Source organism: Acartia tonsa, chromosome 12 (assembly GCF_053477335.1).
Source record: "Acartia tonsa isolate MP-2025a chromosome 12, ASM5347733v1, whole genome shotgun sequence".
Classification (NCBI taxonomy): Eukaryota; Metazoa; Arthropoda; class Copepoda; order Calanoida; family Acartiidae; genus Acartia; species Acartia tonsa.
Genome location: NC_137271.1, coordinates 11,211,532 through 11,230,308, shown reverse-complemented (window position 1 = coordinate 11,230,308; position 18,777 = coordinate 11,211,532). Strand labels below are relative to the sequence as shown.

Here is an 18,777-nt window from a genome sequence, read left to right as displayed (position 1 = left end):
GATCTAGTGCAGTTCACGGTAAAATGTTCCTGGCAAAATCTATGAATTTAAAAGGCTGCTAACGGCTAAACGTACATATCATGCTCGTACTCCTTTTGAAGCTGCATAAGAAGGCCTACAAATAATCTTTAATAGCCAAGATCCAATAATACAAAGAGAAAGCTTCACTGAAGAAAAGTCGCGTAAATTTTTTTTGCACATTTATGTGCACTGCGAGATAATTGTGCTTTATTTATTTATGACTTCTCCATATTATTTATAGGCCTTCTTATAATCTATAAGCTCCTCCGTTTGGCAGCTAGCAACCTTAAAAGTTTATAGATTTTTGGAGATATTCGTAACCAGAAACATTTTGCCTCGAACTGCACTTGACCCAAATAATGTTATGTTTTATATTAGTTGTTTGATTTTTAATTATCTTGATATAACCTTTGAAATCATGAAAAAAAGATAAAAGATATAAGATATCTTCTTAAATGGATTTATTATTACATGGATCTTACACCAGATTATCATGTACACTAATTGTGAGCAGGCTAAATTAACGATCCTCCCATTAGCCTTTTTACCCCATCCTCCCATCAACAAACTGACCAAAGATTGACAGTGGAACTAGCAACCTAAATTTACAACAATTTTTTCTATGTCATATTATACACTAATATCCTAAATCCATTTCTTTTCGTGTTTTAAATCCAGGCATACAATTTTACCATGAGAATTGAGATGCGATTTATTCATCTTTCATTGAACTGTCCCTGTTATACTCTATAGGAGTTATTAAAAAGTCAGACAGATGACTACTATCTCCCTATTCCTTGTAAATGTCTCTTATCTAAAATATCAGCCGAGGAAATCTTTTTTTGCCTAAGCTTTCTCATGTTATTTGGACTTTATTTATATAGCAGATTCGCTTCTAGAAAATCTATCCAGAAAAAAAATCTAGTAAAGTAAAATGCCACCTGCCTACTTTGATTGTTCTTAATATAAGGATGAATTGAATATATTGTACTTTACTAGAATTTATTTGACAGGGATTCTCTCCTCCCTCCCCCCCCCCCGCCCCCCCCCCTTATTCATTATGTAGTAAAATCAGTCTTGTATTGACTTTTAAGTTTAAGAAAAATAATAAGTGCTGAATTAGTTTAAAACGCCATTGTCCTATCCCCCCCCCCCTGACATTTGACATCATCAATATTAATAATATCTATTGTTAAATTCAATCATCTATCATTTTTGTAAGGGTGCTTTTAAAAAATATATTTTTTATTTTTAAAAATCTTCCAAAATTCCTAAATGACACTTTCTTTGATTATATTTTCATGGATTTTTTTTATTACTCACTAATGTTTTTTTTTGAACACCCTAATCTGAATTTAAACTCTTTTAAACAGATGTTTCTTCACTTTTACAATAGAGTTATAAGACAGCATGGCGTCCCTTCACTTTTTTTTATATCAAAAACATCATTCATGTCAATGGATATAGGATATACGTGGATATATTGACTGGGTTAAATTTTTCGTCAACTTAGCATACTATTATGGACCTCATTTATTTGTCAGTTCGATTTTCCTGTTTTCTCAAATATCAAAATTTATTCTTAAAGTTGTGCCATAGTATTTAAACCTTTAGGTTTAAAAAAATCAACAATTTTACAAGAACTAGGAAGGTTTTAGCGTTTCCCATTAAGATAAGTGTTTAAATTTCTTTTCAATGTATTTTTTTCCATGTTTTCAAAGTTCTTCTAGGTTTTTCAATTAAAACGCCCAATAATGTTAACGCTAATCTTTTTAGTGCTCCATGTAAAAATGTCACATGCTTTGTGGCTTGTTATTGTATTGCCCAGTCCATAATTTTTGTGCATAGGGCAAATGATTACTGAAATCAGTTTACCACCACTCTAGTTATCAAAATCTATTATTACAACACACACATACACACACACACACTTGATATAAAATAATAATGATACTTAGTGCTTAGGTTGACGTTCATCATTTATATAATTTAATTGATAGTGCGGAATTATTAGTTTAAACATTTTTATTGTCCTAATGAATAAAAACTTTGGTGAATTTTTAATGGGAGAGTTGGGGGTTATTACTGATAATTTAAAGAACCAAATAAACATGCAATCAATTAATGATTCATTTGGAAAATTATATTAATATCTTTTTTGCCTAGATTTGTAGGCTTTATCAAGTTTAAGGGAGGTTTTTCCCATCTGTCGTAATTCATTTTCTCGTATTCATTTGAATCCGGTGGATAGGAACCGGTTCTCATGAATACGAAAAAAACTATGTCTAGCATCGTATTATATCCAGTTTTCTACGAATATAGAAATGTACAATCATAAGATTAAAACTAGTTTTTTTAGCCGGTGCCTTCGGCACCACGGGGCTAAAACTAGTTTTAATCTTAAATTGTACATTCTATATCCGCGGAAAGCCGTTTATAATACGATACGAGAAATAACTATTAAAGCACCTTAATTTACTAATAGGCATTTTTATTACATCTGAGTCACAAGTCAATGAAGTTGCAGCTTTGAACATTTTCTAGGTCAAAATTTAATCCCAACAAATTAATTACGACAAATCGGTAAAACAACTCCTTTCTTTTAAAGTTTTTGCTTTAATGTTAAAAATGTGTTTGACAGTTATATTAAAGTTTAATCATAAAGTTTTGCCTTATTTGAAATAGAAACAAGTTTTGCCTTTGATATCTTGATGTTTTTATATTAGAATAGTAATATTGTAATGATCAGTATTAAAACTTAATATTTTCATGATTTTAATTAAATCTTACGGTAACATATCACAAACTAAAAATGGAGAATTACTTATTTTGGTAAAGAACCACTCAAACTCCCTTCATCATTGAATAGTGTTTTCTAGTCGAGTCTCCGTAGGGAGGTTTAACCCCTCTCTCCTAAATGGACCATACATAATCTAATCTTTTGAAAGAAGGATAAAGGTTTGATATTTTAGTAGGATTAATATCAATATAAAAAAATAATTTCAAACGTCTACTTTACATTTATACTTTAACTTAAGGTGCTTAAATACTCAAATTTTACAAAGGGGGAGGTAGGTTGTGCTAAAATTCCGTAAAAGTGTGTGTTTTAAGGCTTAAAAACAGTAGTAGAATGATAATATTCACTAAATATGTGTATTTCTTATTTTTTGTCAAAACCTACCCCCCCCCCCCCCCCCCTCTTTTTATAATATTGGAGAGCGGGGCTTAAAGTGGTCCTTTTATCTTAAGTAATTCTACCAAAATTCCTAACTTTTTGAAGGCCATTAAAAACTTTTGTAAAAATTAACCAAAGATAAAAAATTACATTCATTTTCATGTTTTTATTTCATTTTCATCAAAATTGTATTATTAATGTGTTGAATTAAACTGTTATGAAAAAGGGGTAGATAGGTTGTGCTAAAATTCCGTAAAGGTGCGAGTTTTAAGGCTTAAAAACAGTAGAAGAACCATAATATTCATTAAATATGTGTATTCCTTTTTTTTGTCTATAGTTCTTCTCAATAAGGAATACACATATTTAGTAAATATTATCATTCTACTACTGTTTTAAGCCCTAAAACTTACTTTTACGGAATTTTAGCACAACCTACCTCCCCCTTTGTAATATTGGAGAGCGGGGCTTAAAGTGGTCCTTTTACCATTATAAGTGATTCTACCAAAATTCCTTACTTTTTAGAGGCCATTAAAAACTTTTGTAAAAAGTAACCAAATTAAAAAAATTACATTCATTTTCATGTTTTTATTTCATTTTCATCAAAATTGTACTATTAATGTGTTGAATTAAACTGTTAAGAAAAATTAATGAATAAAAATGTAAAAGAAATAAATTTGCCTAAAATAAATGCTTTAAAAAAATAAAAATGCAGTTTTGTCTATTTACAATCAAGCTTTGACTTTTTTTATTTTTGCATGTCAATAATATACTCTATTTCTCTTTTTTTTATAATTGTTAATTTTATTATTTTCTGTTTTGTGTTGCATGTAATTTTATTTTTTGTTTTGTGTTTAACGTGTTTTTTTATTATTTTTTGTTTTTCCACTAATTATTTCTTAAACATTAAAAAACCTTTTTAGCTTATTTTATTTAGGTAGAATTTTTTTATTCTTACTCATAAAGAATTAGAAATACTCCTATTTTATGTCGTAGAAACCTTAATTCCTTCGAGAAATATGATTTTCTATATTCTATGTTATTATTTTTTAAATTTTTTGTTATATCTTTTTTAAATTTTGATAACTCTGTTTTTATGTTTTGTTATTTTTGGCATCCTTGTTAATCTTGTTTACTTAATATCAACACTTCTTAGTTAAATATCTAGTCATTCACTTACAGAGGTTGGATTCTAAGGTCTTATTGCTACTTTAAGATCACAGAACATCTTAAAATAATTTTGCCTACAAATCAAGTTAGAAAGTCAGCTTTCCGCGGATATAATAATGTACAATGGTATCTCAGGGCTAAAAAAAAGCTGGTTTTAACCTTACATTTTATATTCGTAGAAAATTTGATGTAATACTTTTTCAGTATGGCTGAGAACCGGTTCTAATCCACTTGATATTAGTCGGTTTCGAAGCGATACGGGAAAATACATTCTACCTACAAGCAAGTTTAAAATAAGAAAATCGAGCCATAACCTTTTTTAGCTTAGTTTAATTTAAGAAGCAAAATATTTCTTTTTTATTGTGACCGAAGCCCTGAAAAATTAGTTGAAACCTGTAGCTTGCGTTAGAGGGCTGTATTGTATAAGGGTGTCAACACCCCCCTTAAATTGAGGTTAGGAATAGTTATTTCTCGCATCGTATTATAAACGGCTTTCCGCGGATATAGAATGTACAATTATAAAATTAAAACCAGTTTTTTTTAGCCCCGAGGTGCCAAAGGCGTGGAATAAAAAAAACTGGTTTTAATCCTATGATTGTACATTTTTATATTCGTAGAAAGCTGGATATAATACGATGCTAGAATTAGTTTTTTCGTATGGATGAGAAGTAGAACCGGTTCCTATCCACCGGATTCGAATGAATACGAGAAAATTTCTTTCCTTTTTCACCCCCAAATGGTTTTACACACCCCTAGTGAATCGCTGTGCACGCCACTATTTAAAAACATTTAGACTAGTATATTTTTGTTTTGTTTCAGTTTAAGATGTTTAGTTTCAAATAGGGGTAGGTTTGAATTTAAAAGAGGTATCTTAAATACACTATTGAACTTACTCTTTAAAAAGGCATCTTTAAACTTGAAATTCATTTGAGGGCAGACTCAACTATGGAAGTATCTCTTTAAAAGGCATCTTTGAACTTGGAATTCATTTGAGGGTAGACTCAACTTTGGGTAGTTCTGTGATCTTCATGTACAAAAAAAAACTTTGGAATCCGCCCTTTCTTCATTCATAGTTAGTCGCTCATCATCACTTTTTAAGTTGTTCAATTCTATTTCAGAAAATACATAAAATGTTACAGTGTAGACAAATCAGCTGTTTTAGTGAATACAAATATTATAAAGTTAAAAGTTTAATTTTAAGTTAAAATGTAATATAAATTTGTGTATATTATAGTGAAACAAAAATCAAAACTTGTATAGAATTATAAAGTAATCTATCTACCTTATTAGAATAGAATCAAAAAGTGTAACTGAATAGTATAAATATAGAGTAGACATGTCGGCAAAGGATAAATCAAAGAAAGGCATGGTAAGGAAATATGATTTATAGTAGCGCAGCTATTTTATAATTAGGCTATGACCAACCGTCAACCAAGGTTAAATAAAAATAACGGATCATTGAAGGAAAACGAAGTAGCGGGGTTCGTTGTATTTTCACAGTAGCTTTTGATAGGTTAGGTAAATGACAGGGTTAGGAAATTGGGACCGTGTTGCTAAAAATAAGAGAAAATCTATTGTGAAAATACACGAAACCCGTTACTTAGTTTTCTTTCCATGATAAAAAAAAATTATTTACCACTAGTTGTAATCGACATAAAGGAGTAATTTTGTGTATCATAATTGGGGAAATGCGTAAATTTATCTGCCATTGTCTAAGTCTTATCCCTTTAGATCTGTGGTATAAAACACACTACTTTAGATCCCTGGTATAAATGACTCTACTTTAGATCCCTGGTATAAAACACACTACTTTAGATCCCTGGTATAAATGACACTATTATCAATTTAATTTAGAAATATTTTGTCCTATGTACAAAATACATACATATGCTATGACAAATTAGGTATGTTTCAAATGTCATATTTTTAAGAACTTAGCAGTAAGGATTTGTTAGAAAAAATTTATCTCCCAAACCTGTACCTAGTTCAATTATGATGTGTTTTTCAGAGCTCACAAGTGTCTTTGCAATGCTTTAAGCTATTTTCTGTAGTTTTAATATTTATTTCTCTTACCTATTTCTAGGAAGCTATATTCAAATATTAGCCTCTTTTTATATATAGTAATCTTTTTTTGTCTGTCGCGAAGGATCTCGCTAACCAAAGAACCTTTACAGAGTAGCTTTTCATAGGTCCTTGAAAGTTTTATAACTGTTTTGGGAGAGGATACCACCACATTCCTAATAAAAATCGCCCCAGAAAAAATAATCCCCATCAAAAAAAAAAATTTAAAATAAAATAAGGGCGATACCACTAGTGTTTCTAAATGTACTAGACATCTGGACAGGGACAACGAGATAGACATAATAATAATCCTACCTTCCTTATAGAGTATCTTTGCTGCAAGCGTGTTTGCATATTTGTTATCATCCATCTAATTCTTGATTTGTAGCTGAATGCTATGAAGAATTGAATATGTACACACAGAGAAAAGTTTAGTTTACATAGAATGATCAAATGGGGGTATAGGGGTTCGATACAGGGAGGAAGTGGATATTGGACTGTTTATTACACTAGTCCACAAAATTTTATTACATCGTTGTCATTTTCGTTAGCTTAACAACTTTGGGGACATTCAATTTTGATTGGTTAATTCATTAAGTTGAGCCTCCTAACGTTTCAACCACTAATTGTAACCTACTGTAGGTATAAATTTTGTGTATCATCATTAGGGATGTACTATTTATTGGTCATTGTCTTATCCCACTAGATCCCTGGGTTCGATATCTTTATATGTTTGGACGATTTTTTGTTGTTAAGAGTGTAGGTAGTGTTCTGTAGTGCTAGGGGTTGAACTTGAATATCTGTAAATAACTGTAAGATCTTTTAGACAGCTGAATTGATTGATGTTCCTTTCTTGCTTGTTCTTGGCAGGTTTTTAGCTATTTTCTCGGTGATATTCTCTAATCAAATTACCACGAAAATTTAAATATTCTCAAAATTCACATAAGTTTTGGAATCTACTTGTCTTTTACATCCTATAGAAAGTAAAAATTAGAATATCCTTGCTTTAAAAATATTCTTTTACCTTCGGGTTTTACTTATTCTATATAATCCAATCTCTTGTATGTGCAATTCTTAAAACAAGGTTTTATTCAATTTTGTGTGTGTGGGCGTCCTTTTTTTATAGGGTGCCTTAAACATCAATTTGTTAGGTTGCTTGGTTTTTTCCCCCATTACAACTAAGGTCTAAAACAAAGCCTCCTTACAAAGCATGGATTTAAAAATGATTATATGAGTATATCTTTCCTATTTAATTGCCTACCGGCAACTACGCCCCAAGTGGTCACTAGGGGTATTTGAGAGAAGGGGAAAGTTGTCTCTCCACCACTTTCGAGTTTAGTCCTAAAAAGAAAATGAAAAAAATGTTATTGAGGGGGGTATTTTTTTAGATGTGAATTCTATTGGAAGGATCCGTTAGAAGCTTCACTGTAAAATAGATTCGCATATGTTCAGCGGTAAGCTAGATCCTTCGATACACACTGGCAGACAGACAGACATTCTGCCAAAATAGTTAGATTTCTGTGTGTGTGCACAAAAATATTTCAAACAACCATTGACTCGTACAAGATTTAAGGGGTAAAATCTTCAAGTTTTATTGAAACCATCATCCGCCAGACTCTTTGATAACATTACATTTGTCTAGAAGTCTTAACTTTGCATGCTAATAAGTTATTTATTCCTCTTTTCTAACTTTCAATCACATGCACATTTCAATGTCTGTATGAGTATGTAAGACGCCTCGTGAATTTTATCCTGTCCTGTTTTGCCTATTTCATTCAAAGGAAAGAAATCCACAAAGGGTTAAAAAATTCCCATACATAAAGGGTTATGTTTGCCGCCCTCTTATTTTACGGCTGATGCCAAAAAGAATTACCATCGCTCAAAAAAACGTTTACACCTTCTTCAAAAGTTTGAGAGCGCAGCTACTCCTTGATTCTAGTCTTTTTCATTTTTAAAGACAATAAACATCTTTTTTGTCACAATTCACTTTAAAAGGATTAAGGGCATTTTGGGGGAACTAGACTTTAGCCTGCCTTAGAATAGTTCTTGACTTTCATTTTATTTTCTATTCGATTTTTACGGATTTTATCAGTATTAAATTAAACGTACATTTCTTTCAATATATCAATTTTAGAACTCCTCAACCACATCTTATTATCCTAAAAAAAAGTTATATGATGTTAAAATGATTTCATATTTATTACCCTTAAATTAAAGTAACAGGTACAATTATATCCTTAAGAACTATAGCAGTAGCTGTAACAGATAACTATTTAAATACAAGTTACGTATTTAAGATTGCAAATCCAACAATAAACAAGAATGTCTACAATTTTTATTCTGAATATTAGCTGGTTTTAAGCAATTAACATGCCTAATAGCCTAAAACCTTCCTGGACTCATGTAAAACTATCCTTATAATTATTGAACCAGTCATACGTTTATGAGGTCTTACCATGCATTTATAGAGAAATACTTTATTATATAGAATTTTTAATACTGTACATACCTGTCTATTAATTCCTGTAGGTATAAAGTGATTATTCCATTTATTTAATGACACTAGCCACTTTTTAGATTGTTATAATTACACGTTTGACATTTAGATTATAAGATTAATAAAACGCTAGTTGTCTGGGTGTTTTAAAACATCTAAAATGTGTAGGTATAACAAAACAAGTACATTCCCAATGATGATACACAAAATTACATTAAAACCAAAAGTCCCCAGGATTGTTAAGCCTATGACTAAGACTTTATATTAAGACTTTGGGGACTAGTGTAATAAACACTAAAACAACTTGCAGCGGGCTAAAATAACGTTTCCCCTCTACCCCAATTCCTCCCCTCCTACTGGAGGACAAACTGACCAATAAACGAGTTCCTTGTTAGTAAGCTAAATTGTTCCCCTGTCATAATATCCACGTATATTCTAAATCCATTGCCATGTCCGTATCCCTGAATATTAGGTATACTAATCCTATTATATAAAGTAGTAAGTGTTTTTTGTCTGTCCCGAAGGATCTCGCTAACCGCTGAACCGATATTGGTTTCCTTTACAGTGAAGCTTCTTATAGGTCCTGGGAAGTTTTAAAACTATTTTAGGGGAGGATGTTTTCACCCCCCCCCCTTCAATTATTTTTTTACTCTTTTGAAACTCAAATTTAAAATGGGATGATGTCATTTTTTCTCCTCTCCAACCTTAAATGCCCCTAGAATCTTCTAGGGGCGTAGCCGCTAGTTCATATTAAAAGTGTTAGTTATAGCTGTTAACATTATGTAAGTTGTCAAGTTAACAAGGGTTACAACATCCATAATTGGACAACCAAATTTTTCAAACAATAGAGCTTTAAATCTTTTAGATTTGATACATAACTTGGTATCAGAAATCTAAAGGGATAAGACAATAGCCGATAAGTTGATGTACATCCTCAATGATGATACATAAAGTTACTTATGTAGATTACAATTAGTGGTTGAAACGATTAGACACTCATCCTATTAAACCAACCAATAGAAATTAAATTATTGTACACAAAGAAAAAGAAAACGCTTTTACAAAACTTTGGGGACTAATGTAATAAACAGCCAAATGTCCCCTTATATCAAGTTATCATAATATAAAAAGGCATGGTTATTTTTGATCTTCAAAAAAGTTTTTTTTATATAAAATATCCATTTCTTTGCCTAATTTAGATCTGAAACTGTTATTTTGATAATTTAATTTTTGCCATATTGAATATTTCAATTTTCAACACCCCATATGTAAAAACTAAACAAGAATAATTTTGTCCATTAGATCGCAGCAACAACAACAAGGGCGTCCAATGGGGGGGATAAAGGGGTGATTACCCCGCCCCCCCCGAAAAAAATGAAAAAGCTTGGACGTCCTTGAACAACAAGTTAATGATATAAAAACAAAATAAAAAATTTTAACTTAAAACTTGTGAGTAAAAGACATAACTCTACGTTCTTTTGCACATTTAATATTATGTTTTTCTTTGTTTATGGCTAGTGCGTCATTAAAGTGAGATAATATGACTGTCAGACAGACGCACGGACATTACTTAGCATAGCCATTCAGTAGCTGTGCTAGTTAAAAAAACAGAGCACATTATATTCCAATTAAAGGCCTTTTTTTGCATGTCTAATTAACAGTATTTTATTACACATGTTTTCATATTTCAAAGTGTGTATATTTAAGTTGATAAATTAGCGCCGCATTTTTAAAGAAATGTTTTGAAGATTTTAAAAAATTACGTTTTAACTTTTTCGTATGTTTTCCATGTTTAACTTCGATCGCTCCTAATGACGTAGGTTTGGCGTAGATTCGAACCCAACACCTTTAAGACAACCTATCATTTCAATGCTACTACACGATCTGTTGTTTGGTAATGCCCTAGATCATTGATTTAGTGGTGTTACTGCCCCTAGAAGTATTAACAAACCTAAAAGTCACTAAGAAGAAAGGTATATGGCTAAAGGTAGTAGGATATGTTGATTCCCAGAAGTGAACAGTAAAAAGAATTTATTATTAATCAATTTCAATTTTAGGTAAGTTTTAAAAAGCAGAAGTTACAATGAATACCTAACGGAGTTCAATTTTTAATATGGGCATAAAAATTCAATCAAATCAGTGATTCAGCGATAAGTTATTTGAAAATAAATAAATCCCTCACACATAAATTATCTTAGCGCAGCTACTCGATGACTTAAGGGAAAAGTGGCATATATTGCTAAAAGACTACTTGCTTATTTATTGGTTGAAAGTACTTCAAGGATGTCTAAGCTTTTTATTGGGGGTAAAATGATACAACCTTAAATTCGTTTGAGGTGGTCAAATAACCCTCCCCTCCCCCCCTTTAGACAACCCTGAGTTACTAATTTACTATTTTCTCATCCTTTTTTCCCTGATTAATATGGGGCCGAATGTGTAATTTGCGTAAAACTAGTAGTTCAGCAATCTGCCATAGCAACACTGAACTGTGTGTGTGTGTCTTAAATGTGACCATAATACAAACATTTGGTAGATAGGTGGTAGCTTTGGTCATGCGTCGGTTTAGTGGTTTGTGCGATCTTTCAGGACATTCATACACTTTGTCGGAGAAAATGTGATTTTTTAGCTGATATTCAAGATTGACGGCTTATTGTTTGTGTTAAAATTCATTATACGTCTAATCATCCCTATGTAATTTACTATGTTCGTCGGTCTATCAGTCGTGCTATTTTTTAAGGTTCGTGATTTTTCTCCAATAAATCTTTTTTTGGTAACAAACGCTCCAATTTCCATTCATGACTTTGCTACTTATGGATGTTGCAATCCTTGCTTTTTCATTAGATACTAATTGATGAGTTCTGAATGAATCAGCGAGCATTCTTGTCTAATAGCTAGTGTCATATATTTATGTTGTGATGTCATATATTTAAGTTTACTCTTGATTACTCTTTAATTGCTCTCAGAAAGAATAAAGAGAAAATATATTTAAGTCAGTTGATATTGAGAGTCCTAACACAGAACATTATCTGGTTTGGGGTCGAGTCTTTATTAAGACCAATACAGCTATTTACAGACATCCTACTACTTTATATAGTTTGCATAGGCAGATATTCTACCCCTTCAAAGTGCATAGTTAATTAATACATTGTATTAATTAAACAGACAGTCATCCTGTTGTTTGGTGTCCTGATATACAGACAGACATCCTGCTACTTCAGAACTATCCAGCTTTGAATAATCAGTAGTTTTGACTTATTAACATATTTAATCATTTCTAAATATAGTATCAATATATAATCTTATTTACTCAAAAACTGCATTTAATCCAATATAATAAATACTTAAAAATCTGTTTGCATTTTGAATTGAACATTAAGTCTACTCTATCATTAACTTATGTAAGTCTGTCTATATCACACTAGGGAATCAGAGAGAGATTGGACAATGGGCTGTTTATTACACTAGTCCCCAAAAATTTTTAATAGCGTTTTCTTATTCGTTGGCTTAATAACTTTGGGAACTTTAATTTAATTTTGATTGGTTGGTTTATTAAGTTGTGTGTTTAAACGTTTCAACCACTAATTTTAACTTACAGAAAGGGTAATTTAGTGTATTACTTTTAACATTGGGGACGTACATTAACTTATCGGCCATTGTCTTATTCCTCTCGATACCTGCTAAATTTTAAAATATGGCATGTGATCCATGTCGTACATGTATTAAGTTTTATTAAAACGTTCTCTTAATAGTTTAAAACAACGAGACCAATATAAGGAGTGTGTGAGGGGGTAAATCGACCCTCCAAATTCAATCTTAGTTTTTTTTGAGTGGGGGGTGGGATTTTTGCCAGGGGAGATTTCTCTCAGGATGTCAATAAAATAGTTGAAAACCTTCCCTGGACCTAAGCTATAAGAAGCTAAATTTGAAAGTAGAACCAGCGGTTAGCGAGATCTTAAGCTACACACACACACAGACAGATAGACATTCTGTTACTATTTTATAAGGATTTAAAATACTGCATTCCTTTGATTGGTTTCTCTCTTGTTAAAGCTTCTGTTATTTTCAAATAGAAGAACAGATAGATATTCTACGTCTGTTAGAGACAAAATTGGGAAAACGTGATTTTCTCAGTTCCTATAAAAGATAGAAGGCTGAAACTTCTTGTCAAATTTCCCATCAATATGGAGCATGGTTCCTTTAAGCTAGCTTTAACTTAAAAAATACAACTCTTTATAGCTGACTTTATAGCTGTTTTGTAATGTGCTTTACATTATACGAGCAAAACGGTATTAGGTATTATTTACCCTAAGAAATTCAACTATTTATAGCTGATTTATAATGTAAATTAAATTTTAAAAATAACTTTCCTTTTGTACTAAAATAAGTACACTTTCTAACCTATAATATGGCCGGATTGTTCTTCCACTGTTTTCCTATTGGATGATTAAGAGTGTATGCATCCAGCTCTAGTATATTTATTGCATGTTTAGTTGCATGCAGGGAGAGAGGGGACAATGGGTTGTTTATTATTCTAGTCTCCAAAGTTTTATGATAACGTTTTCTTATTCGTTGGCTTAACAACTTTGGGGACTTAAGTGAATTTGATTGGTTGATTCATTAAGTGCATATTCAAATTTTTTCAACCACTAATTTCAACTACAGAAGAGATAATTTTGTGTATCATTATTAGGGATGTATATCAATTTATCGGCGATTGTCTTATCCCTTTAGACCTTTGAATTGCATGGTATTGTATAGTTTTTACTTTGCTTGTAATTTGAATAATTGGCTCTGTGTGAACATGGGCATACTAAACACAGAGATAGGACAATGGATGATAATTTAAACCTGAAAGCATTGTGTAGACATGCGTTTTCAATGATTGTATTTCAACTGATAAGAGATAATTATTTTCTTAGATGTTTTAACTAACAACTAAATTATCTTATATTATCATGAATATTGGAGGTTGCCATATAAAAAAAACCTTACTACTTTTTTATTGTAGTGTAGACTAGTTCCATCATCCCTAGCCTTTAGGGGAAAATTTTGGATGTTAGAAAAATAGCCTAATACCACTCCAAGATATTTCTAATGAAAAACGCAACTAATTAGGACTAGCATTTTCCGAGATCTTTAAAATTATGGAAAACCTTTTGATATGCTAATAAGTGGGACTGTATGTTGAAACACACACACATACCAACCAAGAAAACATTTCTTTTATCTTACCAATTACTAGAATTTCTGCACATAAAAGCGCATCATTAAAGCATTTTGAATTTTAATTTGAATTCTTTTTGCGCTTACTAGTAGCTTTAAAATTCCCTGTCAAAAATTTGTGAAATAATTTTATCAACATAATATATACATAACAGTTATTGCTATGTGTCAGTTCTGGCCACTTTATTGAGTGATCATAATTTCATTACAAAAAAAGTAATCCTGATAATATTTCAGACTTTTTATTAACATATATTGTTTTTACCCCCCCCCCCTACTCCCATTTAAATATTCTTCCTGCTCAAAAAAAAAGAGTTTAAAAAAAGTTTTAAGTCAAAAAGAAAATATTTGTTAAACAGGAGAACCACACAAAAATTTAAAGACCTCTAGCTATATTAGTTATGATATTTATTGAGGTCGATAAAGGTCTTGTAGAGAGACCGACTGTTAAGGGAAGCTTTGTTTTTGTCTTCCTATTATATAAAGTAATAATCTTGTTTTGGCTGTAGCGAAGGATCTCGCTAACTGCTTAACCAATATGGTTCTCCTTTGTGGTGAAGCTTCTTATAGGTCAGATGATGGTTATTTTATTTTTGTAAATAAGCCTGTGTATGGTTTTAGGCTAATTTTCTGCCCTTCCGTATCCCTTCGAATATAGACCCCCTAGATGCTAGGGGCACAACCACTAGTTTTTTAGAAAATCTTAAGTAGGTACACTAGGCAATAAGCTTATGATTCTAGTTTAGTGTTTTTAAAGCGAAGCTTTTCTATAATTAGGGTCGGTCCGTCCGTCCGTCCGTCCGTAACGGATAGCTTTTTTCGTTAATTTAGGCATGTTACAATTGTCCTATCGATTTCAAACTTTGCATGGTCATTCTTGTAGTAGTTAGGTACGATTTAGAAAGCGTAGCAACTCTATAATCATTACCAAAATGTCCGTACGTCTATTTTAAACATGTTGATTTTTTACTTTTTTAACAACAGATTTTGATATAATCTAATCATCCTATTGATCTGATTTTTTGTATACTGATTCTTGGGACAACAAAATAAATATTATAAGCGAAGCAACTCTATGATTAAGTCCAAAAAATGTCAGTATGTCCATAAACATTATTCTGTATCAAGCATTTTTTTAACAAATTTACTTACAATTTTGCATCGACTCTTATGCATTTATATTCTGATTATTCAGTTCTGACACTATACAAGTGTTAATGTCCGTTTGTCCTACCGTTTCAGCGCTTCGCTTTCATGGATGTTGTCATCCTTGTTACAATTGTAATCTTAGATTGATTTATATTATGTTATATGTGTTTTATTTCCAATTGATTGTGAGTTATGGGTGTAAAGATGTGTGTGTTTGTGTGTAAGTGGGTGTGTGATTGTGTGTAAGTGTGTGTGTGTGTGTGTGTATGTGTGTGTGATTGTTTGTGTGTCTAAATGTGCAAGGAAGTATGCCTATATTCATTTATTTAAACAGAGTTTCATAGAATGTTTCAGGACACCTTAATGTACAGTAACAATGCTACCCGATAACTCACATTGTCTGGCTGTCCTTCTGTCTCCGTCTTAAGGGAAAAATGTAATTTACTTGGCTGTTATAAGAGATTGATAGTTGTATTTTGTTTCTTATTATTTTAATGTATCTACTCCAAAACACTCATGGTCTGTATGTCTATTTGTAATGTTATTGGAGACTAAATTTCTGTAAGGGAAATGTGTGTTTCTCAGCTGATATTAAAGATAGATAGCGATTAATGTTTTAAATATGCATCTATTCTATAAATAGTAGGGTGGGTCGATTTTGGACATTTTTTTTCTGAGGCCAAAGCGGGGATCTGCACTCAATTTATATAGATATAATACACCTCTGGATGATTTAAAATTTATCCTAAGTCTTAAAACCGCTGACGACCAGACATTCAATTGTATAGCTATTTGTAAATGGGAGTCAAAAATTTATTGAATCAAAACTATGGCTTCATGGTGCTCCCTGGAAATGCCTTGAGGAGCTGAGTCAGGAACTTTTGTCCGTTTCAAAAAATCTCGTTCCTAGCCTGAGAAAATCTAAAATACCTCTACAAATTGGACAATTCTCAATAAACCTTAAAAAATTTTGGTTTTTTAGTGATTTCTAAGGCTAGGAACGAGATATTTTGAAACGGACAAAAGTTCCTGATTCAGCTCCTCAAGGCCTTTCCAGGGAGCACCATGAAGCCATAGTTCTGGTTCAAAAAATTTTTTGAATGTCGTCTTTGCATACTAATAAGTAATGAATTATATTTTTAAGTGGTCGTGTTCTAAAACTCAATTTTTTAAAATTCTTTTTCGGTCAGAAATGTTTTTAAGGTTAATTTTATCTGTTGCATATCCCCGCTTTGTCTAATTCCGATATGAACCCACCCTAATAAATAGCTTGGTCCGTTGGCCTGTTTGTACTAACTTTGGGGCGAATAAATTCTTCCGTCCGTAACGCTACGGGGGAAATGTGTTACTCGGCTGCTATTGGAGATGGACAGCTGAAATTTTTAGCTTAGATTCCAATTATATGTGAGCATCAACTCTAAACATTATTTTGTGCATCTGTCTGTCGGTCATGCTTAAAAAGACAAAAAACTTATTGTTTGGGAAATGTGCTTTTCTCAGCTGCTATTTTAGATAGACAGCTGCAATTTTTAGTCAAGATTTTTAGTATTTTGCGCTTTTTGTCCGTCTGTCTTGATTAAAAAGACAAAAAAAAACTTATTATTTCAGTTCAAAAAGGCAACGGTTTTCGAGAAAACTATTCTTTTTAAAACGCGTGTTTACTTCAACCTTTTTACACTATTATCAACAATCTAATCATATAGAATCTATTAATGTTAGTGTGACTGATTACTCTTAGAATTGTAATTCAATCCAAATGTGCATAAAACCTTTACATCTTTCATTATATAGAGTATTGGAATATACATCTTTTTTTCACATATCCAATATTGATTTTCATTCTAATGACCCTTAGTAATGAAAAACGTATGGAACCTATCAGGGATCTAAAGGGATAAGACATTGGCCGATAAATTGATGTACATCTTTAATGATGATACAAAAAATTAACCCTTCTGTAGATTAAAATTCGTGGTTGAATCGTTTGAACTTAATGAAGCATCCAATGAAAAGTCCCCCAAAGTTGTTAAGCTAACGAATAAAAAAAATGTTATTATAAAACTTTGGGGATTAGTGTAAAACAGTCCCATGTCCCCTCCCTCCCTGAATAGATTATGAAGATTAAATAGATGGACTTAAATAATATCCATTCTGGGCCAATAAAACGAAAACAAGTTTTTTTTAAAATGGATGAATTCTCTATTATAAAGAATCTAATACTAATTCATTCACTCCCCTTCAAAGCATAAGATTTAACACTGTGTACAATGTACATTTATTGGTTTGATATCAAGGTTAGATCAAAAGTGTCACATTTAGGTATTTATGTTATACTTTTAAGTCCAGTAAGACCGCGATAACGGCCTGTTTGAACCTCTTAAAGATATTATTGAGAAAATATCAACCCCGGGCTAAAACCTAGTATATTAGTTAAGTTTAAGATTAACATAATCACTCTTTTTCACCGCATTGTTCTTTTTTTTTGTCTTCTGTAAATTGTAAGCATAACAATTTTTATTCAGAAGTTATATCCCTCCTGGCCTGTTGCCACAATATCGAATGGTCGTGAAGATCGATCAATGAATGTTTTTACATTCAAGGAATAAAATATTTTTACTAGCGGTTTTGCCCCTAGAGGCCTCTAGGGGCATTTGAGGAGGGGTGAGTTAAATTCGATATTTTATTTTATTTTATTTTATATTTAAAAAGAATAAAGTATACAAAGAATTTTTTTTCTAGGGCCGATTTCTCTTTTGAGGGTGGTGGTCCCCTCCCAAAAATATGTATTAACCTTCCCTATGAGAATCTCTCCTGTAAAGGAGAACCATACTGGTTCAGCGGTTAGGTAGACCCTTCGGTACAGACAAACGGACAAACATCCTGTTACTTTATTATAAGGATTTTCATGTCACTTTTAAAAAAAAATATTTGTGTGATTGCTTTGGTTCTGTGCAGGATTTAGGTTATTTTATGTTGAAGAAATATCTTCCTTTTATAATTAAAATTCAGAAGTAGTTAGCTTTAAAAAATCTTAAAAGCTAGAGGCGTAGCTGGCATTAAGATTATTAGATAAAATATTATAAATAAGGGCAGTTTTGGTAGTTTTACATGACCATAGCTTAGATCATAGATGCAATCCCTACGACCTTTTGGCAGATATCTTATGCCAATTTTGTGTGAGAGAGGTGAATTTGTCATGATCATTATATGTATATTTTCACAATCTATAAATAAAAGTCATCACTATAAATATGGAGTTATTGTACAATCCTATTATTGTACTGTAAAATATAATACATTTCAGTATTTTTAACAATGAATCTAAAGGGATCAGACAATGGACGGTAAATTAATGTACATTCCCAATGACTATACACTAAATTACCTATTCTGTAGATTACAATTAGTGGTTGAAACATTTGGGCATCCAACTTAATGAACCAACCAATCAAAATTCAATTAAAGTTCCTAAAATTGTAGAGCT

General features: G+C 31.6%; 1 protein-coding gene and 1 long non-coding RNA gene across 2 annotated transcripts in view; both read left to right on the top strand.

Moving 5' to 3' along the window:
- The first annotated feature begins 4,252 nt into the window (after positions 1-4,252).
- LOC145333940 (uncharacterized) lies at positions 4,253-5,485 on the top strand. The gene is made up of 2 exons (XR_013884657.1): positions 4,253-4,390; positions 5,437-5,485. It is a non-coding gene; the product is annotated as an uncharacterized LOC145333940 (long non-coding RNA).
- LOC145333938 (protein diaphanous-like) overlaps positions 5,480-18,777 on the top strand; it is a 202,676-nt gene continuing 189,378 nt past the window's right edge. Inside the window, exon 1 of the mRNA XM_080179195.1 lies at positions 5,480-5,732. Coding sequence (XP_080035321.1) covers positions 5,700-5,732 — 33 coding nt within the window. The 5' untranslated portion in view covers positions 5,480-5,699. The remainder of the gene's footprint in view (positions 5,733-18,777) is intronic.